Consider the following 26,342-nt stretch of genomic DNA (forward strand, 5'->3'; position numbering starts at 1 on the left):
CTGTATACAGACTCTCATTTGCCATATTAAGCAACTAGGAAGCAATTCTTTAACTGGATATGTCTACATGAAAAAATGCACATAGGTTCATTCTAATTGATCAACTAATAACAAAGTCCTCTAAATTAAAAAAGAAAATAAGCAATGGAATGCATTCTCAAACAAATATCATGGAACACTGAGGAAAGTTTAAATTATTTGAGATTTGAAAGAACATTTAACTAGGATTAAATGAACTGTTAGCCACTTCTATTTTCTAATAACAGTATCATATGCAGAGAATCAAAACTGCAAGTTTAATGAAGTGGGTGAGTGGATTACTTCATTTAAGCCCGGCCTGTGTGGCTCAGTGGTGAGCATTGATCTATGAATCAGGAGAACACTGTTGGATTCCTGGTCAGGGCACATGCCCGGGTTGTGGGCAACATCCTCAGTAGAGGGCGTGCAGGAGGCAGCCAACCGATGTTTCTATCTATCAACAACTTAGTTTAAATGAGCTATTTTTGAACCTCAAGTATATGATGCAGTATTCAATAATTTATTGAAGAGTCAACTTTAACAATGTTAGCCTTAGTAAAAGCCATTGGTGATATACAAACTGAGAATGGCTTTAATACCAAATCCCTGGTTCCACGGTGCACTTCACATTCCCATCTGTATGTCAGCAAAGTTGTAGAAGCCATCTATATCTCTAGATGCTGTCTCCTTGTTTTGTGATACAAACGTCTATTTTAAATATAAAAGAAACAAACGTAAGTACTGGTAATCCCCCAATTCCAAAGCCCATGTTCTCCACAGAACAAAGTCATAAGCTTGCTATTGAAAATAAATTCAAGCACGTCATTTATAATATTTAATGCACAGATTTTCTGTGGAATCCATGCAATATAGTTTCAGTTGCTATAATGTAAATTAAGCTCCTTTAAAAGCACTTATGATGTAGTTAAGGTCTTTGCTTTCATAATACTTCACTTGGGATTTTACTGTTTTAAAATATACAACACTCAATATTATGAAAGCTATGGAATGGAGTTGTATTTAAAGAACTTTTAGTTTTTTCTATTTTCTATAAATAATTTCAATAGGCTGAGAAGCAAAACTTGAGATTATCTTTTTTAAAGCTGCTAAAGATACATTACCAAAGTAAAATAAACTACTTTCTGAATAACAATAAAGCAGTACTCAACAGAACCCTTTAAAAAAAGCTTTTACAAGTGTCAGCCAGGAAACAGAAGAGACCTGAGTCCCTTCTCAGGTCTAGCTCTATAAACTAGCTGTAGGATGCCGAAAATTTACTGAACCTCTCTGGGCTGTTTCCACATCTGTAAAATGAGAAAGTTGGATGAGATCATCTTTAACTCATTCAGACCTAAAAACAAGTCATATAACCATTTTCTCTGTTTCCTTTTTTATTCAATCTCATTATTTTTGCCCCAACCTTAACAGTATGTGATGATAAAATGAGGTAAAAGATAAAATAATTTAAGTTACGCAAATTATAGGAACCATAAGCTGAATCAGACTACAAAACACACAAGTTTCCTCTCATCCTATATAATAAAAGCCTAAAATGCTAACTGTCTGGTCGACCAGTCAGCCATTCAACCAATCAAAATGTAATATGCGAGGTCCCTTCCTGGCTGGCCCACCTCCGGCGTCTCTATAACATTTTTTCAATGTATCATTCACTATTTTTAAAAAAAGGACTTGAAGACGCTTTTGATAAGACTTTTCACTTTAAAAGCTTAAATATTATTGATGGCTTTTAATAAGTACATTCTTATAAGTGTGTTAGCAATTAATATTTTAGTTTGGCAAGGGAAAACCAAAGCTTGGCTTCCAATTATTTATCGTAGTTTCTAAAAATCATGATTTGCTTTTTAAAAATTCCAGGAAAAACTGGGGCTAAAAAGTACTTTTGATTGTAAGGGAAAGGAAATGAAAAGGTCTGATTGAAATACAAATACTAGGCGGTCCCAGAACCCTGCCTAGGAGGTGGGGAAGTCACGTGTGCCTGTAGTTGTCTGTAGCTCCAGGGCTATTGTGAAATGGGGAATTAGGAGGGGGGGTGTGTGATTTCGGGAGATACAGGGCCTAGGGCTGATTCTGGGTAGTCAAGGGATTCTGGGGGGGGGGGGCGCGCGGCGGGGGGTGTCTCTGTGGCAGGTGGAAAATTAAAGGGGACACTGGGAGCCCTGTAAAATAATGATCCTAAGGTCCTGGAGGTATTGCAGGAGTAGGCTGGATGCTGATTCTGAGGTTGTCTCTAGAATAAGGACCTCTTTGGAGCCCTGGGGCTCCTTACCGGCGCAGAGGCCTCTGGATGACTAGGTTTTGCTTTGGGAGATGAGGAGGTCTCAGATCACTGGGAAGTTTGGAAGACAGAGATATTTCTGGAACCTTGGGGATCTCGCTGGATGATGGGTTGGAGGGGAGCACTGGCGTTCCCTCAAAGGTGGGAGCATTTCTGTAGCCTTACTGTTGGCAATGGAAGTCCCTGTTTTTCTGGAAACTTCCTGGGGGAGGTCTTTAGGCCCTTGAGGTGATTTTCAAGATTAAAAGGGCAGTTGTTCTAGAGTCTTGGGGTTCACCCCTAGGAGTGGGGGAGAGGGATGTTTCTAGAAGCCTAGTAGGGGCTTTTGTTAGAGGTAGGAGGTCTTAGAGAACCTTTGAGAAGGAGTCATGAATACCTTGGAACACCTTGGGGCCATTTCAGGGAGCCACTGTCTTTCTTGGAGAGGACCTTGGGAAAGGTGAGATGACACACACGAGCTTTGGGGTCTCCCTGAAGCTCCATTTCCTGGAGACTGACTGGAAGGCAGCGGAGATGCTGGAAATCCTCTCTGACTCTGTCCCTGCCTTGCCTGACACATGCTCCTTCAAGGTCACAAAGAGAAGCCCTGGATTCTGGGATCCTGAGGATGGGATGTCTATTTTTGATCAAACAAGGACAGCCTTCAGAGAGAACTGGTACTGCGGGGGAAAAGGACAGGAACGTGACCCTGTGGACATGCCCTAGCAGAAGCTCCCGGCAGGTTGGAGTATCAGGGGAGAGGTCAGGGCCTGCTGGGCAGTACAGCCACCCTACGCAGCCCAGGCAGGATGCCCGCTCACCAGGGGCACGTGGGCCTCACAAGTATCTGGGGTCTTCAGGGGGTGGCAGGGCCAGTGGCCAGAAGAGCAGCAGTGCTGAGTCATGAACTCAGCTCAGGATGGGGCTAAAAAGAAGAAATACAGTCAATGAAATCTTGTACCTGGGTGCTCTTGAATATCTCCTTGACAACATTCTGACAATCTTCTACAACACGATCTCCATTAAACTCCAAGGCAATAACAGGACCTATAAGCAAACCGAAGAAGTGTTGTCTTATCAAGAATACAAATCTATTCTAAAATTAATCTTTTTGTACTTCCCTGAAGAATCTCTAGCTTCTTCTTTGGAAGTAAAAGAAAAGGAAGAAGGAAGTTACTTCTTCCTACTCTAATTATAGTACAAATTAACATAGAGTCTCATCACATCATGGGTAGCTTCAGTGCTATTATAGGACTATCACATTTTAAAATGATTTTGGAGAGAAGAAGGGAGGGAGGGAGAGAGAGGAGAGAAACATTGATCCATTCATTGGTTGCCTCCGAGAGAGAGAGAGAGAGAGAGAGAGAGAGAGAGAGAGAGAGACAGAGGAATATTGATTGGTTGCCTCTCTATATGAGCCAGACTTGCAACTTGGATATGTGCCCTGATCGGGAATCAAACCTGCAACCTTTTGGTTGGTGGGAGGAGGACAATGATCCAAGCAATTGAGCCACAGCAGCCAGGGTGGAATTCACAACATTTTAAGTGTTGTGAATAGCCTGGCTTTTCTAGTTTTCATTCATCTATAAAAACCACTAAAAGCCCGCCCATTTAGCAGTACAAAAAGCAGTTGACAAATGACAAAAAAGATCAAAAGCAATTCAAGTCAAAGTAAGTGAGTGTTTTGCCAGGCAGCCAGCCTTGCTTCCAACTCTCCTACTTGCCAGCCAAGTTCTGGGCCACCAGCAATGAAGCTAAGCCAAGGAGGAATTGAGGCCAGGCACCAAAAGCAATGACTATGTGAAATACTGTTTATTTCTTGAGTGAGCCTTAAAACTACATTCTAGATCCAATGACCAAGCGTTCATTTTTTTAATTCTCTGAAAATATTTATGCTTCCTCTCCCATACATTAATTTATATACTTTTAAACCACCTGCACTTTAATTTCTGGATTTAAATGTAGCATTGGCACTACTCAGTTTCAAACTGTTGGCAAACATGGCCACGCGTCAGCCAAGCAAAATATGCCCTTCAATTCAATTAATATTTATTCAGCCTTCAATGTATTCTTAATAGATTTGCTTTTTATCTCCTACAGTAATGGAGAAGTCCTGACCTCCATGAAATTACACATTTCTTGAAACACACACACACACACCATTAAACAAATATAGAACAAAAGAGAATGATGAAGTGTTAAGTAATGAAATGCTAAGGTATTTACATAAATGTACGAGGGCAAGGTACATGAATGAGGAAAATATCCAAGTAAATAACTAAAATAACTGAGGGCCTGGGATTTAATATAGGCAAAAATACAGAAAAGGTAGGCTATATTGATAGTCAACTATACAATTAGATACATAGAACAAATTAAAGTGTGGGTTTTCAGCATCACAGAGTGTAGATCAAGACAGGTGCTGAGTAAAGAAAAGGAGGTAACTCAGAAAATCGAACAATTCTGTGTCTGAAGCAAGAAATGGGTAAGATCAACCAGGAATATCTTGTTGAGTCAAGAGCAATGAAGCTATCGAAGGCCAATGGGGTTGTATCAAGAGGACACAGGAAAACTCACTACAGACTGATTCATTGGCCTCTCAGCATAACCATTATGGCTTGTCTCATTTTGGGTTCTTATAAGTGTATTCCTTGTATCACATGATCTCACACATCTAGGAGAAATAATGAACAACATAGACTGATGAACAAGAACAGATCCGGAGACAGGGAAGCATCAATCAGACTGTCAAACCTCAGAGGAAAGGCAGGGGAGGGTGGGGATAAGGGGGAGAGATCAACCAAAGGACTTGTGTGCATGCATATGGGCCTAGCCAGTGGTCAGGGACAACAGGGGGCTGCGGGCATGCGTGGGGAGGGTTTTGGGATGGAAATGGGGGGAGGAGGACAATTATGTGATACTATAATCAATAAAGAAAATTTAAAAAAAGAGGACACAGGAGCCAGCTTGAAGGAGCTCCCAATGGCTGAAGGTGAGCCTCAGTGAGATCAGAAGGAATAATGACTGCAATTTATGAAAACATGCTGAATATATAAAAATTCACGAGCTACTAATGATATTAGAAAAGAGAGAAACAAAGAAAATTCATTGGATACTACTAAGCTGCTAGGGCACCAAGTTATTACTTTGAAAACTGATGCTTAATTATTTTCCCTTTATTTATTCTGCTTTTCTGATGTGAAGCATGTTTCAAATTAACCAAACAGTTCTGTTGTACAAGAAGTTCTGTTAACGTCCATTATTAAATATAGAGGGAGTGACAGGATTAGAAAATGATCATTTTGCAACTCCTAGTAAAATAATTTAATCAGGCAACAATCATCAATGTTTTTAGCATCTCACAGGGAAGAGTGATAAGGAACTTCAATAGGAAGCTTGTCACTAGCTGAACTTAATCAATTCTACTGTCACTAAACATGCAATAATCAAGCTATGTGCCCTCTCATGTAATGATATAGGAAACAGTACCACCTGTGAAATATTCTTGCCCAAAAGAACCCCTAAATGTGAGTATAAACAAGGCTTTGATCTAACTTATAGCCTACAAGAACTACAGAGGAACAAATTAAACAAACCCAGACACACTAAAGGACAATTGACCAGGTTTCTTTTATAAGAAAAAAAAAAGGGGGGGAGGGGGAGACACCTGTTTCTTGTTAAGAGCGGTTCAAAAAAATGACATAGTGGGACAATTTTAAATCTGGATCACATTAACTATAAAAATACATAAAGAACCCAGTCAACATGCTTCAAGTGGTTGTGCGTTGACCTATGAACCAGGAGGTAACAGTTTGATTCTTAGGGTACATGCCTGGGTTGGGGGCTTGATCCCCAGTAGGGGGTGTGCAGAAGACAGCTGATCAATGATTCTCTCTCATCACTGATGTTTCTCTCTCTCTCTCTCTCTCTGAAATTAATAAAAGTATATTAAAGAATATATAAAGAATGCTTTTGGACAATTAAGGAAATTTGGATATGGTCTGGTTATTAGATGATATTATATGGTTATTAGATGATATCATATGATATGATATTATATGATATTATATGATATGATATTAATCATGATCGACGTCATAATATATTGTGATTACTTAAGAAAACACCTGTTTTTAATTTTGTTTTGTTTAAGAAGACACACACTAATATGTAGGGGTAAAATGATAAGACATTAACATTTGATTAAAATCTTTTAGCAAAAAAGTAGGATATAAATTATTTTTTTAAGTATGGCAAAAAGTTGAGCCCTGGCTGGTTTGGCTCAGTGGATAAAGTGTCGGCCTGCGGACTCTGGGGGGGTCCCAGGTTCGATTCCAGTCAAGGGCATGTACCTTGGTTGTGGGCACATCCCCAGTGGGGTGTGTGCAGGAGGCAGCTGATCGATGTTTCTCTCTCATTGATGTTTCTGATTCTCTATCCCTCTCCTTTCCTCTCTGTGAAAAACTCAATAAAATATATTTTTAAAAAAGAATGGCAAAAAGTTGGTAAAACAGGATGGGTTCACATGAGGCATTGTACTCTGTATTTCTGAAGAGATAGTACAACATAATCCAGAATTCAAAAATCCAATTTTGGTAGAATTATCCAAGAGTAAAACTTGGTTGATATTTTTTGAATAGGATATTATGAGCTTCTGGTAAGCGACCTAATAATTTGTCAACAAACTCACTATCAAAAAAGGTAGACAAGTGCATCCATTTTGATGAATATGTATGGACAATCTTAAACTAAAAAAACTACAACACTGACAATGTACTTTTTAAGAAGTCCTATTTGTCTTTCTAGCTAATAATGATGACTGCAATTACACTGTTTATTTCAAACTGAACTATGAGGTCAACAGGGACCATTAGTCATGCTTTTAGTGTTTTAATGTGAACGGTTTGTCAAATAGCTCGCAGAAGCTTGGAATCTAAATATTTGAACTGTCAAAAAGATTGTGCGACATTGAAGTAAACAAAAAAGATTCCTGAATGCCCTAGCTAATAGACTCTTCTGTGTAATCTAATGTGACCTTGGAACAAGACACTACCAAGTCTCAATTAGATTACAGCAACCGCCTCCAGATGGCTCCCTGCTTCCTCCTTAGAGCGAGCAGAATGATAAGAGTTACATTTTAAAGGGACCATGACATTCTTCTGCTCAAAAGCCTCCAGTAAAATATTATCTACATTTTTATTATTTTTTAATTCATTTTAAAATAACTGACAGTTTAAATAACATTAACAGTGTATTAGATATTTGTAGCATATGCAATAGTAAGATATGTAATAATGATACAGGGATGGGAGGAAAGATTTGAGTATATAATGTTAGTATTAGGACCTTATATATTGTAGGTGAAGTGGTATAATATTACTATAAGGTGGACTCAAATATGTATATTGTAAAACCGAAGGCAACCATTATATAAAAGGTATAAACAATAAGTCAGTAGAGGAGATAGAATGGAGTTATAAAAAAAAACGGCCAGTTAAACAAAAAGAGGTAAAAAGAAACACAGAACAAATGGAACAGAAAGCAGCTAGCAAGATGGTAGATGTCAATCCAACTATATCAATCCCTTTCAATGTGAATGGTCTAAATACACCAGTTAAAAGATAGAGATTGTCAGAAAGGATTAAAAAGCAAGAACCAACTATATGCTGTCTACAAAAAATTCCCTTTGGGTATATAGACTTCGATAAGTTAAAAGAAAAGAGATAGTCCTAGCCAGTTTGGCTCAGTGGATAGAGCGTCAGCTTGCAGACTGAAGGGTCCCAATTTTGATTCCAGCCAAGGGCACATGCCTGGGTTGTGGGCTCAATCCCCAGTAGGGGGCATGCAAGAAGCAGCTGATCGATGGTTCTCTATCATCAATGATGTTTCTGTCTCTCCTTCTCCCTCTCTGAAATCAATAAAGAAATAGATATATATTTTAAAAAGGGATAAAGATCCTATATAATAAAAGCCTAATTTGCTAAGTGTCCAGTTGTCTGTTCAACCAATGAAAGTATAATATGCTAATGATATGCTAAGGCTGATCAAATGCTCGCTATGGTATGCACTGACCACCATGAGGAGACAGCTGATCGGTCGACCAGTTGCTATGACATGCACTGACCACCAGGGGACAGATGCTCCAACGGATAGGTTAGCTTGCTGCTGGGGTCTGGGCAATTGGGACTGAACAAGACAGGCTGGACTCACCCTGGAGCCCTCCTGTGGTCCCTCCCTGGCTGGCCAACCTCCTGTGTCTCTCCCCGGCCCCGATCATGCACCAGTGGGGTCCCTCAGCCTGGCCTGTTCCCTCTGGCAATCCAGGGGGGATGTCAGAGAGCTGGTTTCAGCCTGATCGCTCAGCTTGGGGGATCATGCACCGGGCCTCTAGTATATGATGAAACACTAACAACCAAACAAAAGTTGGAGTAGCTATATATCAGGCAAAGTAGATTTCAGACAAAATGGGAGATTACATAATCATAAAGGACTCTGCAAGAAGACATAATAATCCTAAATGTGTATGCATCTAACAACAAAGACTCACAGCAAAACCTGATAGGATCTGAAAAGAGAAATGGACAATTCCACAATGATAGTTGGAGAGTTGGACACTCCTCTCTCTTTAATCCATAGAACAAGTAAGCAGAAAATCAGAAAGGATATACACTGAGTGGCCAGATGATGTGATCTCTGAATACATAATACTATGGCCACTCAGTGTATATCCTATATAATAAAAGGCTAATATGCAAATTGTCCCCTTGACCAGGAGTTTGACCAGCAGGCAGGCTGGCCAATCGCCCATGTCCCCTCCCCCTGGCCAGGCTGGCTTGACCCTACCCATGCACAAATTCATGCACCAGGCCTCTAATATATATATATATATATATATATATATATATATATATATATATATATATGTATAAAATATATGCGTTCAGAGATCATAATAATCTGGCCACTCAGTGTAGATGACCTGAATAGCACTATCAACCAAATTGACCTAGTGGGTCTCTATAGAACATTTTACCAAACAGAAGCAGATCATATATTCTCACCATGTATATAGAATATTTGCCAAAATACATTATAATCTGTACCACAAAATAAACCTTAAGAAAATAAAAGTTATACAATGTGCATTTTCAGACCATAATAACATTAATCTACAAATCTATAATATTACAGAAACACATCTGGACAAGTGTTTAGAAATTAGACAATATACTTCAAAATAATCCATGGATTAAGTGAAAAGTCTCAAGGGAAACTAAAAAATATTCTGAACTACATCGGGGAGAAGGGGGTCAATATACTTTTTCTATAAAGGATCAGGTAGGAAATCAACAAAACAATCCTATATAATAAAACCCTAATATGCAAATCGACTGAACAGTGAATGACTGGTTGCTATGATGTGAACTGCAGATGCTCAATGCAGGAACTGCCCCCTGGTGGTCAGTGCACTCCCACAAGGGGAGCACTGCTCAGCCAGAAGCTGGGCTCACAGCTGGCAAGCTCAGCATTGGTGGTGGGAGCCTCTCTTGCCTCCATGGCAGTCGGGCATCTCTCGAGGGATCCTGGGCTGTGAGAGGGCACAGGCCAGGCTGAGGGACCCCCTCCCCTCATGGGTGCATGAATTTCGTGCATCGGGCCTCTAGTAGATAGAATAATGAGTGTGGCTGTGCTTCAAATAAAACTTCATTTATGAAACATACAGGAGGCCATATTTTGCCAAACCCTGAATTAAATGAAAATACATCCTATCAAAATTTGCAGGATGCTTAAAGCAGTGCTTAAAGGAAAATGTTTAACAGGAAATACATATACAATGGATCCTCATTATTTGTGAATTCTTTGTGAATCTGCTTACCTGGAAAAATTAATTTGTAACGCCAAAGTCAATATTTATAGTTTTTTTTCACGGTCATTTGTGGACACACACAGAGTGGCAAAAAAAAGTTGCCTGACATGCATGATCCCAGGTGAAAATGAAAGTGATGCTCTGCCTTCTTGTTCTAGCATCATTCTGTAAACAAGTGTCCTTTTCATAGTCTATTTAGTGCCACATCTTCCACATTTTGTTCTTTTTGTTGTGATTTGGCTATTTTAAATGGCCCACAAATAATAGTGCTGAAGTGCTGTCTAATGTTCCTAAGCTTAGAAAGACTGTGTATGTCTTACAGACAAAATAGCTGTTAGGGAAGCTTCATTCAGGCCTGAATTATAGCGCTGTTGGTTTAAGTTCAATGCCAATGAGTCAATAATACATACTAAAAAGGTGTCTTCAAACAGACACACATACAATAAAGTTACATATTGATTTGCTTTATCATATACTACATGTGCATGTGCACACACACTTTGATTATATTTTGCTGAGCCATTTGAAAATAGCAGATATCACAACACATTAGCATACATCGCCTAGATAACACAATACCATCATCATACGTAAGGGCCTCAAGCAAACGATGTTCCCATCTCAAAGAAAGAGTACTCTGTCCTCCAGAAGCTGTATCTTCGATACATGTAGGCACACAGCAACGCTTCAGAAGGGCCCTCTAGCTCTAGGCCCTCTGTTTGCAGGCATATTTTCAATATCTGGAACGTATTGGTAGCATTTGCCCGCTGGGGAAAACAATCCTATTTTTGCATGGGAAGTTAATCATATCAACTACATAAAATACTATACCATTTTATATTTCTTACTTTTCATGTATGGTGAAAGCACATTGAAGGCAGAAAGAATCCTTATCAAGTGCTTTGTAATTCTGGACAATATAAAAATACAATAATAAAAGAATAAAAAATAATAAAACACATAATAAATGTGATTTTCCAGAACTAAGGGAATAGAATAGGAAAAAAAAATTAATGTCTGATTTCTAATTGTCATATAGGTTTTTTTCTTGAATGATGTGAAATTTTGACATTCCTGAATAGTATTAGAAAAACACACAAAACAAGTGAGAAAGAGAAGGCAATGCAAGAGAAAAGCTAAAGGCCCGAGTGCACCAATTCGCCAGAAGGTACCTTTGTCCAGAAGTTGAAGGAATTCAGGTGCTCTTTCCTGAAAAACCCTCTGAGCATCCTCCGCTTTCATGGATACTTCCTTTGTCTGAATCAGGAAAAACCCTAAATGAACCATCTGTGGAAAAGAGAATTTCACTTAGATTTTAAAATGACCTTCTGAGATGAAAACAATATTTCCTAGTACAGTTCTGTATAAAACATGACACAGCGTGCTGAGTTTTGTTTTAGGTATAACTCTCATTTGGGGTGTTTGCTAGAACAGGTTTTCACATATACAATATTCCTACTTCAAGATGGCTGGTTCTGCTTAAGAACTGATACTCAATGCCTACTGCTAAGATTAAGGAGCAAACAAATGTGAATGATCCCTCAAAATTTTAAATATAATTAAAATTTTTTTGACTGAAATGAATAGATGGAAACCTTAGTTTTGTGATGATGAAAGGAGAATGGTTAAGTAAATTATGGTATATTGACATGATAAAATACCATAGTTCATTAAACATAACAAATAATAAAAAGGGGAAAAGCATATATAACAATGTTAATTTTTAAAAACATGATGCAAATGTATAGAGTATAGCACAATAATGATAGATTATATTTATAGAGTACTTACTCTGTATAAGGCATTTTATTCACTTTAGGTACTATTATTATCCTCATTTTACAGATAAGAAAACTAAGGCACAGAGTGGTTAAGAAACCTACCCAAGATCACACAACTATTAAGTAACAGAGTTATGATTAAAACTCAATTAATTGAGCCCAGCTGGTGTGGCTCAGTGGTTGAGCATTGGCCCATAAACTAGGAGGCCAAGGTTTAATTCCTAGTCAAGGCACATGCCCAGGTTGCAGGCTCAATCCTCAATAGCGGGCATGCAGAAGGCAGCCGATCAATGATTCTCTCTCATCATTGATGTTTCTCTCTCCCCCTTTCCCTCCTTCTCTTTGAACTCAATAAAAACATTTAAAAATCACTCAAATACTATGCAGCTGTATAAAAGAAGAATCTCTTATTCTTTGCAATAGTATAGATGGACCCGGAGTTTATTGTGCTAAGTGAAATAAGCCATCAGAGAAAGACAAATATCACATGATATCACTTATTTGTGGAATCTAATGAACAAAATAAATTGACCCACAAAATAAGTCCTGAGGCATGGAGCAGACTGACACATCTGGGGGAGTGGGGAGCGGGAAGAGGTTAAGCAAAGAACTTATATACTTGTATGCATAGTCCATGGACACAAATAATAGTGTGGTGAAGGCCTGGAGGTGGGTTATATGGGCTGGTGGAGGGAGGTAAAGCAGGGGAAAATGTGGGACATCTATAATATTGTCAACAATAACAACACATATATATTTAAAAACCAATTAATCTGATTATAGACTAAATAAAAATATTCTTAAAAAGACTATTCAAAGTACAGTACATGGTGATTTTTAAACTTATTTCTTATATTTCTATATATTTCTATATCCTACCGGATTCATAGTATGTTTTCATCAGATTGGTATAATAAAAAATGAAATATCAAAGTCTTAAAATTATACTCTGGCTTCTGTTGTTTTGAAAACTAGATCTCAGATATATCGATACTTTGTAGATTTCAGATATGAGTTTTCTACATTGTACACTGTATATCTACAAAAGGTAGCCATTATTAGTGTTTTTTTTCCCCCCTCTAAAATTGTTCCTCTTAACATAACCGCTACAACTCTTTGAAAAGTCTAATCAAAAGAGATTTGCTTAGATTTCCATTCACTTCTCCTTTCCTGGAAGTTTGACTTTTAAAACTCAAACAGACTCCTCCTGAAGAATGTCTGATTAACGGATGATCAGACATACTGCTGCTCCTCCCTACGGGAGCACCTTTCACCATGGGAACTGCTGCTTCTGGAGCCCCTCCCCTCTACAGCCCCAGTTATATTTCATGTGGAAGCTGCTACCCAAAGAACCTTTCTCCATTCACAAACTCACCGAAGCCCCTGTCCATGAGCCCAGGACCTCTGCTATCCCAGCTCCCACCTCATTCTCCTGCACCAATCTCTCCTTCATGGCCACAGGGCAAAGGACACAAAGGAAAGTAATGGAAAGGTTGCGCTGATGGTCACGACAGGCTCCAAAAGTTATATTCCCAAATGTCTTTCCCACTTCCTGACCAATTAAAACTCCAAGTAAATTTCCCCACTAAAGAATGATAAAAGGTCAAGCTTTACTATGCAATACTACACTTTGTGAACTTCCATGGAAATCATTTATTATAAAGAATGGAAGTTCTTTAAGGGAAAATAATTTTAGCAATGTATCTCCAACCTGAGCATATACTCTATTTCAACAGCTCTTAAGTTGCCATCAATTGTAAGGGGCAATTCAGATAACAAAAATGTACAAAAACAAATGGGCATCCTATAATCAATGAGATACATTCAACTGAATAATTAAGAGTAACTCGCATGTAATATGGGCTCAATAAACGTTTACTGAATGGAATTCTAGTTTTAAAAATTTTCTTTGGGAAAGTATTTTGAGGCCTACACATTCAGCTTACAGATAAATCCGTAGGGGACAAAAGACTATAATGTAAGGATTATCTGGATTTCTACTAGCCAAGTTGAAAAGAATGCAAGTTCTCTGGAAAGTGGTGTGTTGCTAACCAGGTGTATGTTCCTCTCTCTTCTCTCTCTCCTTACCTCATCAATTAGTTTCATGGCATTTGCGATAGTGTAATCACCAGCAAATAATACCACTAGGCACGATTCATCGCTGTTCTTCTGTCTCTGCCCCTGGGTTACAGGAACGATACTTCTATTGGCTTCTGTGGAAATGCGCACAGCTTGGAGCTCACTGGTCGTAGGTGGAGGAATGTAGTCGTGGATAACAGTATTCTCTGGAAGAAGGCTCCAGTTGACTTCTTCTGACACAGGTGTAAAGTCATGGATATTACTCCAGTTATTATTGAAGATACTTAGCCCTGCATCTTTGAACTGGAAAGCTAATTCGGGGTAGTACCACTGAAAACAGCCAAACTTGATATTTGTGGAAGACTCGATAATGGGTTGAGTGGCACAGCACAGAAAGACTTCCATCTTTCTGCAGTCCCGCACACGAAACTGTTGGCAGGCTACAGCGCACTTGCAATCTCTGCAGTTGCGGAAAAACACGCTGCCTTTCACAGGTCCCAGAAAAATGACGCAGTTAGTGCAGTCATCAATGGTAATGGTAGCAGAGTGGTCAAAAATATAGATGTTACAGCTCTCACAGTCCTGAATGAGAAACTGCTGTCCTGCCACCTTCCCAGGTAAGCGACCCACGGTTTCATTCTTCAGTCCACTGAACATGTAGTCTTTTGGATCAACCTGTGGGGACAAAACACAGGCCTTGAGTATTATTAACATTATTCAACAAACTAGAGGCCCGGTGCATGAAATTCATGCACTGGGGGTGAGGGGGGGTCCCTCAGCCCGGCCTGCGCCCTCTTGCAGTCTGGGAACCCTCAGGGGATGTCTGATGTGGGGAGCAGGCTAAGCTGGCAGTCAGACTTCCCGGCTCAGGAGCACACCGACCACCAGGGGGCAGCTCCTACATTGAGCATCTGCTCCCTGGGGGTCAGTGCGCATCATCTCTGGTGGTCAGTGCGTGTCATAGTTCGGTTGATTTGCAATATTAACCTTTTATTATATAGGATATTGTCGATTGGGTGCCAGGCACAATTCTTAGTACTGAAATAATACTTCCTATTCTCACTGACTGTAGCATAGTTAGAAAAATGAATAGAACAATTTTTCTCAAAAGGCATGAGGAGAAAACAGAGGAGGAAACTTATAAAGAAAGACTCAAGGACATATCAACCAATGTGTGGACAGTATTTGGATCCTGTTTCAACATACCAACTGTAAAAACACTTTTTTTTTTTAAACTGAAGAAATTCTCACACATACACACAGAATACTGGGTGATATTAAGGAATATTGCAACTCTGACCTTTTTCTTTAATATGTTTTCTTAAAAATTGATTTCAGAGAGAGGAAGGGTAAGGGAGGAAGAGATAGAAACATCAATGATGAATCACTGATCAGCTGCCTCCTGCATGCCCCCTACTGGGGATTTAGCCCAAAACCCGGGCATGTGCCCTGACCATTGGTTGACTTCAAACACTGAGCCACACTGGCCCAGCCTGACCCTTTTTCTTTTTCTGATGCTTTACTTTTAAAACTCATGCTTCTTCAAAAATTTCTGAAATTGGAAGTACATCCAGATTGAAATATATTTCTCTACCCTTCCATAAATTGATGAATGGGTCTTAGTTTCTAAACCCTGATTGATTTATGCAATATATTCCAGAAAATGGAAGAACCTGAAGGTACAAGTTTGAGTCAAACATTTATTGAGCTACTAGAGGTCCAGCATGTGAAATTCGTGCATTGAGTATGTTGCCTAGGCCTGGCCTGCAATTAGGGCCATCTTCCCCAGCTGCCCGCAGCCGGCCCTGCCCCCACTGCCACCCACCCCCAGTTCCCTGTTCACTATCGGGTGATCGGTGCCTGACAGCCAGAGGAAGGGACCAAGAGGTTGGCTGTCCCCACCCATCCGCCTGTTCGCCGGCCCCACCCCACCATGGGTGGCCATCAGGTGATCAGAGCCTGCCCGCCGGCCGGGTAAAGGGACCAAGAAGTGGTCAGTGCGCCTCACAGTGACTGGCCCAGAGGTCGTTCTGCCATTAGGGTCAATTTACATATTACGTTTTTATTATATATGATGATTACTACAATGTAATTTTTCAAATGCCACCATTTCTATCGTTAGATACTCTGATCTAAAGCTCACATAATTTTATAAACAGGAAGACTGGAATCAGTCAGATTACTTTTTAAAAGTTTAATTGGCCTATCAATATAGTCACTAAAAGGCCATTTTTTCCAAATTACTTTAGAATATACTTGCACTGTCTTACCTCTTTGTGGGTATATAAATTTTATGCAAAACTATTCATGCACCAAAAAACGGGCTTCCATAGATACAGTACTAAAAATCCAATAATTTAATCACTGTAATCATGAGCAAACTATCTTAAAGTTATTTACTCAATATTGCACAATAAATGTGGTACTTGTCCAGTTTTACATAATGTATTAGAAGGAACACTGGTCTGTAGCATGAGGATGTATTAATCTTTGACACCAGACACTTGATCTACTGGCATCTTGATCTTGGACTTCCCAACCTCTAGAACTTTGAAAAAAATTTCTGTTGTCTGAGCCACCCAACCTATGGTATTTTGTTTTAGAATCCCAAGCTGACTATGTGTGGCTGCCATAGCAAAATAACGCAGACTAGGTAACTCAGATAACAAAAATTTATTTCTCACATTTTTGGGGGCTGGGAAGTTCAAGATCAAGGTACCATCAGGGTTGGTTTGTGGTAAGGACTTTCTTCCTGGCTTGAAAAGGACTGCCTTCCTCCTGTATCCTCACATGGCCTTTCCTGGGTGGGTACAGGGCAAGTTCTCTAATGTCTCTTCTTAGAAGGGCACTAATCCTATCAGATCAGGACCCCACCCTTAGGACCTCACTTAACCTTAATTACTTCCTCTTCTCCAAAAGCAGTCACACTGGGAGTTAGGGTTTCTACATATGAATTTGGAGGGTGGGGGCAGAAACATACAGGCCATAAAACATTTGGTCCAAGGCTGAGGAGTTTAATGTAATTTACTCTTCTTCTAAGAATTTTCTTTGGACACCTCAGTTCTTGTTCGTGGAGAGAAATTAATCCTATAGCTAAAGAATTCTATAGTATAAAATTATCTGGACTCTCAATTTGGTCTCTAAAGAAGAAATTTAGGACTTACATTGCTGTACTTTTTGAACAATTATTCAAAGTTCTTTAGGATAAAAATAATGAACAACCTTAATCTTAGTAGAATGTTTCAAAAGTTACTAGTTCTCAAATAAAGTGCCTAAAATCACAAACATGGAAAGGCCATGTTTTAAACTACCTTTTTCAAGAAGAGTCACTTACGAAGTAGGTTAGTTTAGGCTGTCCCTCTCCCTTCCTCTCTGTAAAAAAAATCAATAAAATATATTTTTAAAAAATTATATGAGTGAAGAAATTATAATGCTGCTGGTGGAAATGTAAAATCATACAGACACTTTGAGAAACAGTTTGGCCTAGCAGGAGTGGCTCAGTTGATTGAGCCACCAAAGGGCCATGGGCTTGATTTCCAGTCAAGGGCACATACCTGAGCTTCAGATTCCATCCTCAACCCTGGTTGGGGCATGTTGGGAAGGCAACCTATTTATGTGTCTCTCTCACATTGATGTTTCTCTCTTTCTCTCTCTCCTTCCCTCCCTTCCACTCTTTCTGAAAATCAATGGAAAAAAACATCCTTGGATGAGGATTAACAGCAACAACAAAATAATAAAATAAAAAGGTAGAGACAACCTGAATGCCTATCAACTGATCCATGAATAAATGCATAAACTATCTATTCTATAGAATGACATTCAGCTTAAATAAAAAGGAATAAAGTACTGATACATGCTACAATATGATGATCTCAAAAACATGCTAATTGAAAGAAGCCAGTGTCAAAATACCACATATTGTATTATACCATTTATAAATGTTCAAAGCAGGCAAAACCACAGAGATCAAAAGTAAAAGTGTGGTTTACAGGGGCTGGAGAGAAGGGGAGTGGGTATGGGTTTCTTTTGTGAGCAATAAAAATGTTCTAAAATTAGATCATAGTGATGCTAACATAACCCTGTGCACTTATTAACATAATGAATTTTAATATACTTTGAATGAGTGAAATGTATGGTATATGAGCTACAGATCTCTCAATAAAGCTATTTTAAAATGAATAAACAAAAAACTATCTACTTCCTTTAAAAAAACACACACAACTTTATGTAAAGGATTTAAAGTAGTTAAATTCTCTGACACTCCTCCCATCAGGAGGTCTTCTCCCCTTGGATGTGGGTGGCCATTTATGGTAGAAATAGCTTCACTGGAGAGGCCAGGTAGAAAAAGCCATGCAGCTTCTACCAGTTTCTCTTTAGGGTGCCTGCCCTTGAACCCCAGCCATCATGCTGTGCGGAATCTTAGGGTACCCGTGAGGCCCCTCGCCCTCAACCCCAGTTGAGCTCCCAGCTGAAAGCCAGCAGCAACTTGCTGGCCAGCTCTGTGATTAAGCCATATTGAAAGCAGATCTTCCAGCCCCTAGTCAAGCTGCCCCAGCTGACGCCACAGAGAGCAGAGCGCCAACCTCATAAGCCCCACAAGAATTGCAGAGCTGTGAAAAAGTAAGTACTTGCCATTATTCTCAGCCATTAATTTTCGAGTGGTTTGGTACACAGCAGTGGATAACCAGAACACCTTATGTACTTAAAAGGCTAAAAACAAAACAGCATCTAGCCCCCCACTCGATGCACTCACTTCTTTCTGATCTGAATGTTTCACTGACATTGAGGTCATTCCTCAAAAAGCCACACTTCCCACTGAGGAACAGCTCAGGGGATTATGAACGGCCTTATGTTAAGACCAATTCTGTCCTTCCCCACCTCTGGTCTATTTCTACCTTCAGGGGTAACCGTGACTGTCTACTCCCTCTTCCTAAGGACAGGCCTTTATTAAATAGCAGAGAAATCTTTAGCACTGTCCATGTGATGGCCACGGAACAGGAAATGCACCAATTGGCTGCCTTATCCCAAGTTTCATAACAGACACTGAATAAAAAAATGCAGTTACTTAAATCTCTGGTATAAGGCTTTTGTTTAGTATTATCCTATCCTATACAATAAAAGGCCAAGCCAAAACCAGTTTGGCTCAGTGGATAGAGCGTCGGCCTGTGGACTGAAGGGTCCCAGGTTTGATTCTGGTCAAGGGCATGTACCTTGGCTGTGGACACATACCCACTGGGGAATGTGCAGGAGGCAGCTGATTGATGTTGCTAACTCTCTATCCCTCTCTTCCTCTCTGTAAAAAATCAATAAAATATATATTTTTTTTAAAATTAAAAATAAATAAATAAATAAAAAGCCAATAGGCAAATCAACTGAACAGTGGAACAACTGGTCACTATGATGCACACTAATCACCAGGGGGCAGAAGCACAATGCAGGAGCTGCCCCCTGGTGCTGGGAAGTGGGCCTAAACTGTCAGTCAGACATCCCTTGAGGGCTCCTGGATTGCAAGAGGGCGCAGGCCAGGATGAGGGACCCTGAGTCCACTAATTTCATGCACCGGGCTTCTAGTTCCTATAGAATATGAGACAGATGTAATGCATACAAGATGTGCTGTCCATACTCAAAATCACAATTTTCATACTTATGCCATCATTTCTATCATCTAGAACAGTGGTCAGCAAACAGATTAGTCACCAGAGCCAAATCTCAACAGTACAACGACTGAAATTTCTTTGGAGAGCCACATTTTTTAAACTTAAACTTCTAACGCCGCTTCTTCAAAATAGACTCGCCCAGGCCGTGGTATTTTGTGGAAGAGCCACACTCAAGGGGCCAAAGAGCCGCATGTGGCTCTCGAGCCGCAGTTTGCTGACCACAGATCTAGGAGGAGTATTGGTATGGTAACTGGAAAATGAAGACTACTTTTCTGTACCACTCCACTCCTCTTCCCTCTGGTTGTACTAAAAGATTTCAACTCAGAAAAGCTAGTCGCTATGGGAGGCAGCATACAGAGAACAAGGATAAAAGCATTTCTTCCCCAAAGATTTAAACACACCTTACCATCCAAAAGTATTTCTCACTATGTCTAGTAACTGTAGTTTTTTCCCCCGAAGTCAGCAGCAATAGAAAATGAACTTCTTACACGCTTGATTACAGTATCAGTCACCATGACAACACTTAGTCCACAAACATTCTTTCTAATTGAGACCATTTCTCCTAGCTCCAGTCCCTTAAGACTGGCCCAATTACACAACTCAAAACCCGAAACCCAGAGGGTGCCTCCCAGTAAAGATGCTCTGATTACACAGCACAAGGAAAATGTTAAACACGCTTTTTCCAAGTTGTGGCGAAACTTTTCAGGCACCACATTTTGTTTTTACACCTCAAGTCTTGCCAGCTATAATTTTAAAACTGCAGATGCTCTACTCCACGATCACATTATACAAACAATTCTGTTAATATTCGTGCAGTGTCTCCTTTATGTTCTGTGGGCTGTCTTTGCATTCGATTGCTTTGAAGGTCCAGTTAAAATCTTCCGAGAGCAAGAAAAAGAATGTTAACCTCAGTAAAACCATCATTAGACTAATATAGAACACCTGCACACTAGCCCAAACCGGCCTCATGAGTGGTAAGAAACTAGAAAAAAAAATCTTTAAATCACATAAAATGGAGCAGGCTATTATAAGTGATGAAAAATTGTGGTGTCTCCATCATCTTGAAATGTAAGCTAGTAATTCTCTTCCTCTAATAGTCCAAAAGATTTTAAAACTGGGCTGGGTTGCAGAATCGAAGGCACATTAAAAAAAAATTGTGATTAGTTGAGTTGATCAAGATTTTAACTTTTACTATAAACATACCCAGAAGCATGAGCTGATTTTCCATATTGAGTAACATCTCTACAACTAAAGCACCTGGTAGTGGTCCAAAGAATGTCCCCTGTAAACTCAAAATAAGGTCTACAACCGGAAGTTTACCATCTGCTCATTTTGGGGGGGAGGGGGAAGCTCAGATGTTGACATCCCTCTTCTATTTCCAATGAGTTTGCTTACTTAGTCAAAGAGCAAAAGAAAAAAAGAAAAAAAAAAAAAAACACAGAGCACACCCATTTATCTGAAAGGAGCAAGATTAACTAAAAAGTGAGATTCCAAGTAACCCGACCATCATGTTAATGAAGTTTAATTGTAAAACAATTTGTTATGAAGTAATGACTCAAAGGGCAACCAGGATGATTCTAAATAAAAAAAAAAAAAACTAGTTTAGGCCTATGACAGTGGTTGGCAAACTCATTAGTTCAGAGCCAAATCTCAACAGGACAACGACTGACATTTCTTTGGGGGGCCATATTGTTTAAACTTAAACTTCTAATGCCTCTTCTTCAAAATAGACTCGCCCAGGCCGTGGTATTTTGTGGAAGGGGCCAAAGAGCCGCATGTGGCTCGTGAGCCGCGGTTTACCGACCACTGACCTATGATTTCAAAACAAAAAGCTACAATAAAAACAAATACACGGCCTTCTCTAGGGCAGACAGCTGAGCTTAACCAGCATTGTTAGAAAAATGCTAAGGCTGAGGAAATGAGTCTTTAAAAATGCCCACCGATAATTTTAAACCACAGGTACAATCTTCTAGCACGACAGGAAGCACGTTACTTTCCATGCCTCTATTATAAAATGCTGCTATAATTAAAGATAAGAGAGAATAAATACACCATGAAACCCGGGAACAATCGGAGAGACAGGAGCAGAAATATGGGGCTGAGCAGCCTGCAAAAAGCATCCACTTTCTTAAATTTGGCACCTGGAGAACCGAGGTCACAAGAACAAACTCTTCTGGGGATTGAAACCACACAGGCAGGTCTACGAAATCAAAACACTGACAAGAAATTGACTATAAAGCATTTGCGGATCAAGATATGCGACATTACCGAGGGAGAAGTGAGCTTCCTAACACCCATTTAAAACAAAAATCTCTCATTTTGTTTGGAAGGGAAAAAAATGGATAAGTCCATTAAAGTATTTTACTAAACACAAATGGAGAACTATGTAGAAAGAGGAAGCATTATGAAATGTATGACTAAGTGTGTTTTGTGCAAGAGGGGACCTTTGCAAAGTTTTAAAAAAATGTGCGCCTCTCTATTGGAATAAAAAGGGGAACGTTTTCATTCATTTCCAGCAACAGCCCTTCTGCCTGGTTCCTGCTGGTTATCCAGCCTTGACACACATTCCCCACGCTCGTGGTCGGCAAACTGCGGCTCGCGAGCCACATGCGGCTCTTTGGCCCCTTGAGGGTGGCTCTTCCACAAAATACCACGGCCTGGGCGAGTCTGTGTTGAAGAAGTGGCGCTAGAAGAAGTTGAAGTTTAAAAAACGTGGCTCTCCAAAGAAATGTCACTCGTTGGACTGTTCAGGTTTGGCTCTGTGGACTGATGAGTTTGCCGATCAGTGCCCAGGACGCAGCGATGGCCATCAGCCTTGGGGGTGACGGAGGGGGCGGCGGCCGCGGAGCAGCCCGCTGGGTGAGAAAATCCCGCTGGGAAACTGACGAGAGGGACCCTCGCGCCTCCCGGCCGCGGGGCGCACAGAGAGAAAGCGGCCCCGGAGCGATCAGAAGCCGCGGAGCAGGGGGAAACCAGTCCCGGGTGTGACTCGGGGACCCGACCAAACCCCCCTCGCCCGGCGCTGCCCTAGAGAGGAGCGGATGTGAGCATCGCGGCTCGGCCGGCTCCCCCTCCTCAGGAGTCCGTCCCGGGACCCCAGGCTGCGGAGCGGAGGGCGAGCCTCCGGGAGGGAGTTCACCGGGGCATCTTCCTGGCCAGCGGCTCCCCCTCCTGCGCTTATTTCTTGGATCCCCCCCAAAGTCAGTCACCCCGACTTCCAATACCTCAGGGAGGGTGGGGGGAGGAAGAGAGAGGCAGCCGGCTGTTCGGTCGCTCCCCTCAGCCCTCCCGGGACACCAGGGACCCCTGCGGGGCGGGCGGGGGGGGGGGGGGGGAACCCCGTTACCTTCTCGCGCTGGTCCCAGCTGTACTGCTTCGGCGGCTCCTCCGCGCCCTTGGGCGGCGACTCTTTCTGGGAGCTGCGCCTCTTGGAGAAGAAGCAGCCCATGGTCCGGGCTGAGGGCTCCGGCCACTGCCGCCGCCAGCCGCTCGCTCAGGCGCCTCACGTGGCGCGGCGTGGAGCCCGCGCGCCCGGCCCCGCAACTGCCCGGGCCCCGCCTCCCGCCTCCCCGAACGGCCGCAGCCCGCAGCCCAGGCAGCCCGCGCGGCCTAACGCCCCGGCTCCCGTCCCTCTCGTCTCCCCGACGACCCGCCACGGGCTATGTCCGTTCCTCGCCCCGCCAGCCAATCAGAGCCCGGGGAGCAGCCCTGCTCCGCCTATCACAGGAGGGCCGAGGCCGGCGGACAGCCAATCAGCGCCGTACGCCTGCGCCAGCCCCTGGGGGCGGGACCGGCCCGGCCGCTGGGGCGCACGCACTGCTGGCCCCGCCCCGCCGAGCGGTCCTCGGCCTCTAGCAGTTGGGCCGGACTCCAGCTCCTCAGCCCGGGCTTTTGCCCTCAGTTCTCAGTTCCTAAGTTCGAAGTGCGGGAGGGATCCTAGTCTAACTATGAACTTCAGTCTTTTTCTTTCTTTTACATTATTTTATTAAATTATTAATTAATTTATATATTAAATTAATACATATTTTAACATTGCCCCTCCTCCCCAAGGGAACAGGGAAGGGGCTCTGAAATGTATTCCTCACTCCTCTTCTCCCCTTCTCCCCAGCCTCTGCCCACACTGGGCCTGGCTAGTGTCCCCTCCCTCTGGAAACTTCCCCCAACAACCGCCCCACTCTTGCTTTCTCTCCTGTGCTTTCTTAATACTTCTACGCATCACGCTAAAATTGCACAAGTACTTAAATAATTATTTGTGTATCAGACTTGTGAATTTCTTGAGAAAGAAACTGTCTAAAGGGCATGTACCTTTGAATTCGCCAGACCTTGCTAAATTCCATACTAGGTGCTCAATAAAATGTTAAATGAATGAATGCTTGCATGCTAGTGAAGGAAGCATTTATAACCCTTTCCATATTCCAAAGAAAGTGACTGAAGTGGGGGGGCAGCAGAGTCATACTAAAGGGGTTCTTCTCATGGAGTTTATAGCCTACTTGAGGACATACTCATTGTCATATAAACAATCAGATCCTTTCTGAAAAATTGGTATATGGGTTGTTTGAACATATTTAAAAATATATATATATATATACACATATAGATACTAAATATTAATATTATTTGTACTTGGGCCAATTTATGATAATAGGCATATATAGAAAAGGTGAGTTGGTTTAATTCTCCGAGGACAGTATTTTCACGTCTCGGTAGGACATTAAATGCAGATCAGTTCAGGTTCAAATTTGGTGATCATTTTACTTTTCCACATTTATTCTGCTCTAATGTCTATCTTAAATGAGACTCTGACTTAACTTGAGCATGAAGAATGTTCCCCTTTTCACTTCCTGTCCCTTATTGCGGAATCAGGAAGAAAAGTGCATGTGCTCAAGTATTAGGAATTACTGCAAATTTAAGTTCCAGATCTTAGGCAATAATATCTGTACCCAATACATACCAATTCTCCTTCAGAACGAGATGAAAGTCTATGTAAGGACGTTTTGGCTAAGGTCCTTAAATATTCTATACCCATAGGATGTTAAAATTGTGATCGCCATCTAGTACAGTGGATGAAAGAGAGGTTCCAGAAGTGATTTCTTCAGGGACCCTTAAACAAAAGTGAACATAAAATCTTCTTTCTGTTAAATGTCATCTCACCATCACCCCTACCTGACAAAAAAAAGAAAAGAAAAAGGAAAACTAAGTTTCAATAAATGCAGGGTGTCCCAAAAATGTATACACACTAGGAATAATTATAAAAGGCAGTGTTTATTAAAATACATTTCATTTTTAAAATGTAATAGACTCTACAGATATTGCGTATACATTTTGTATTAAAACTGGGAACTAGCAAGTCAATGAACAGAGCTAGTGCTAGAGTTCTCTTGTGCTTTCTTTCTCTCTTTCTTACTCTTTCCTTATTTTCTCCTCCTCTCTCCCTAATGGATTCTTATCACCACTATTTTTCTGCAAACTAGCTCCTTTTTAAAACTTCTCGCAGGGGTCTTCAAACTATGGCCCGCGGGCCACATGCGGCCCGCAGAGGAGTCTGATCCGGCCCGCCAGGTTTTTTGGGCAGTGAGCGCAGCCGAGGTGTTACAGTAGGAATTAGTAGTTCATATAGTCCGGCCCTCCAGCTCTCTGAGGGACCGTGATCTGGCCCCCACTTTAAAAAGTTTGAGGACGCCTGGATTAAGGTATTACATTCCCCCCTCCCCCATTACCCTCCCAAGCTCCTCATCCCCTGAGGGGTCTGGACTTCGAGAGGGTGCAGGCTGGGCTAAGGGACCCCACCCCCAGTGCACGAATGTTGTGCACCAGGCCTCTAGTCAGGTTATAACACTACTAGTGACCCAGTACACAAAATTCGTGCACATTAAAAGGGGATTAATTAGAGGAAATAATTTAATATTGCAATTTGCCCTTCCTCTATAATAGAAGTGTCAGAGATGAAAGAAAATTAGTAAAATGTATATGAAAACCTTCCTCCTGTCAGAGTCTGGGGCACACCACGGGACCCAAAGAGTCAAGTCCCTGCCCACCCACATGCACCTCAAAATTGCACGAGACCCAGACCCGGCTGTCCCGCCCCCATTGGGCTAGATCCAGACCCAGCCAGTCCCACCCTTCTCTGCTGGGCAGGGGGCATAGCTTGAGGTCCCCCAGCCCAGATTGGGGCAGGGGGCATGCCTTTAGGTCCTCCATCAAGCCCCACCAGGTGGGGGACACAGCCTGAGATCCCCTGTCAGGCCCCACGGGGGCGGGTGTGGGCGTGGCCTCAGGTCCCTGCTGATTGCTCCTTAAAGCTCCTGATGAGAACTTGGCCTCAGCTGTGGGTGCAGCCATCTTTGCGACAGAGTGATGGTCAATTAGCATATTTCCTCTTTATTAGATAGGATATTTTCCACTGCTTTTAGCATAGGGTATCTTATTCATTGTTGTTGGTAAAATTATTAATGTAAGCCAAATAAAACTATTTGCAAGTTACTACAGAAGAGGAATACTAGGGGAAACAGACTTCTAACTCAGATGGAGTCAAGAAAGGCTTCTCAGAAGTAAATGGTTTTAGCAACAAAAATTAAAAAAAATAAAAAAATAATTCCAGTAACTTTTTTTTTTTTTTTTTTTTTTTTTTTTTTTACAGAGAAGCAGTTCCAATGGAAACTATTTTA

The 26,342-nt window shown here is 41.3% G+C and overlaps 1 protein-coding gene across 5 annotated transcripts; it reads right to left on the reverse strand.

Moving 5' to 3' along the window:
* Nucleotides 1–509: 509 nt before the first annotated feature.
* Nucleotides 510–23,325, reverse strand: RP2 (RP2 activator of ARL3 GTPase). 5 transcript variants are annotated; one of them, XM_036460616.2, is made up of 5 exons: nucleotides 23,024–23,322; nucleotides 14,084–14,695; nucleotides 11,333–11,447; nucleotides 3,255–3,340; nucleotides 510–726 (listed from the first exon to the last, which is right to left on the reverse strand). In XM_036460616.2, the coding sequence occupies exons 1-5, from the start codon at nucleotides 23,123–23,125 to the stop codon at nucleotides 643–645; spliced, it is 999 nt and encodes a 332-aa protein (XP_036316509.1). In that variant the 5' UTR covers nucleotides 23,126–23,322; the 3' UTR covers nucleotides 510–642. The 5 variants fall into 5 exon arrangements, with proteins under 5 accessions (XP_036316509.1, XP_036316508.1, XP_036316512.1 ...); XM_036460615.2 differs by having other exon boundaries at nucleotides 14,030–14,695; nucleotides 23,024–23,319; XM_036460619.2 differs by lacking the exon at nucleotides 3,255–3,340 and having other exon boundaries at nucleotides 23,024–23,325.
* Nucleotides 23,326–26,342: the final 3,017 nt, after the last annotated feature.

Source organism: Pipistrellus kuhlii, unplaced genomic scaffold (genome assembly GCF_014108245.1).
Source record: "Pipistrellus kuhlii isolate mPipKuh1 unplaced genomic scaffold, mPipKuh1.p scaffold_m20_p_32, whole genome shotgun sequence".
Lineage (NCBI taxonomy): Eukaryota > Metazoa > Chordata > Mammalia > Chiroptera > Vespertilionidae > Pipistrellus > Pipistrellus kuhlii.

Bases quoted from the DNA above. Each gene is read 5' to 3' on its own strand.
- RP2 (XM_036460615.2), bottom strand. From the start codon at position 23,125: ATGGGCTGCTTCTTCTCCAAGAGGCGCAGCTCCCAGAAAGAGTCGCCG. The intron at 14,696-23,023 runs GTAACGGGGTTC...TTGTCCCCACAG, and splicing joins GCTGGGACCAGCGCGAGAAG to GTTGATCCAAAAGACTACAT. The intron at 3,341-11,332 runs GTACCTTCTGGC...GTTTGCTTATAG, and splicing joins CCTTCAACTTCTGGACAAAG to GTCCTGTTATTGCCTTGGAG.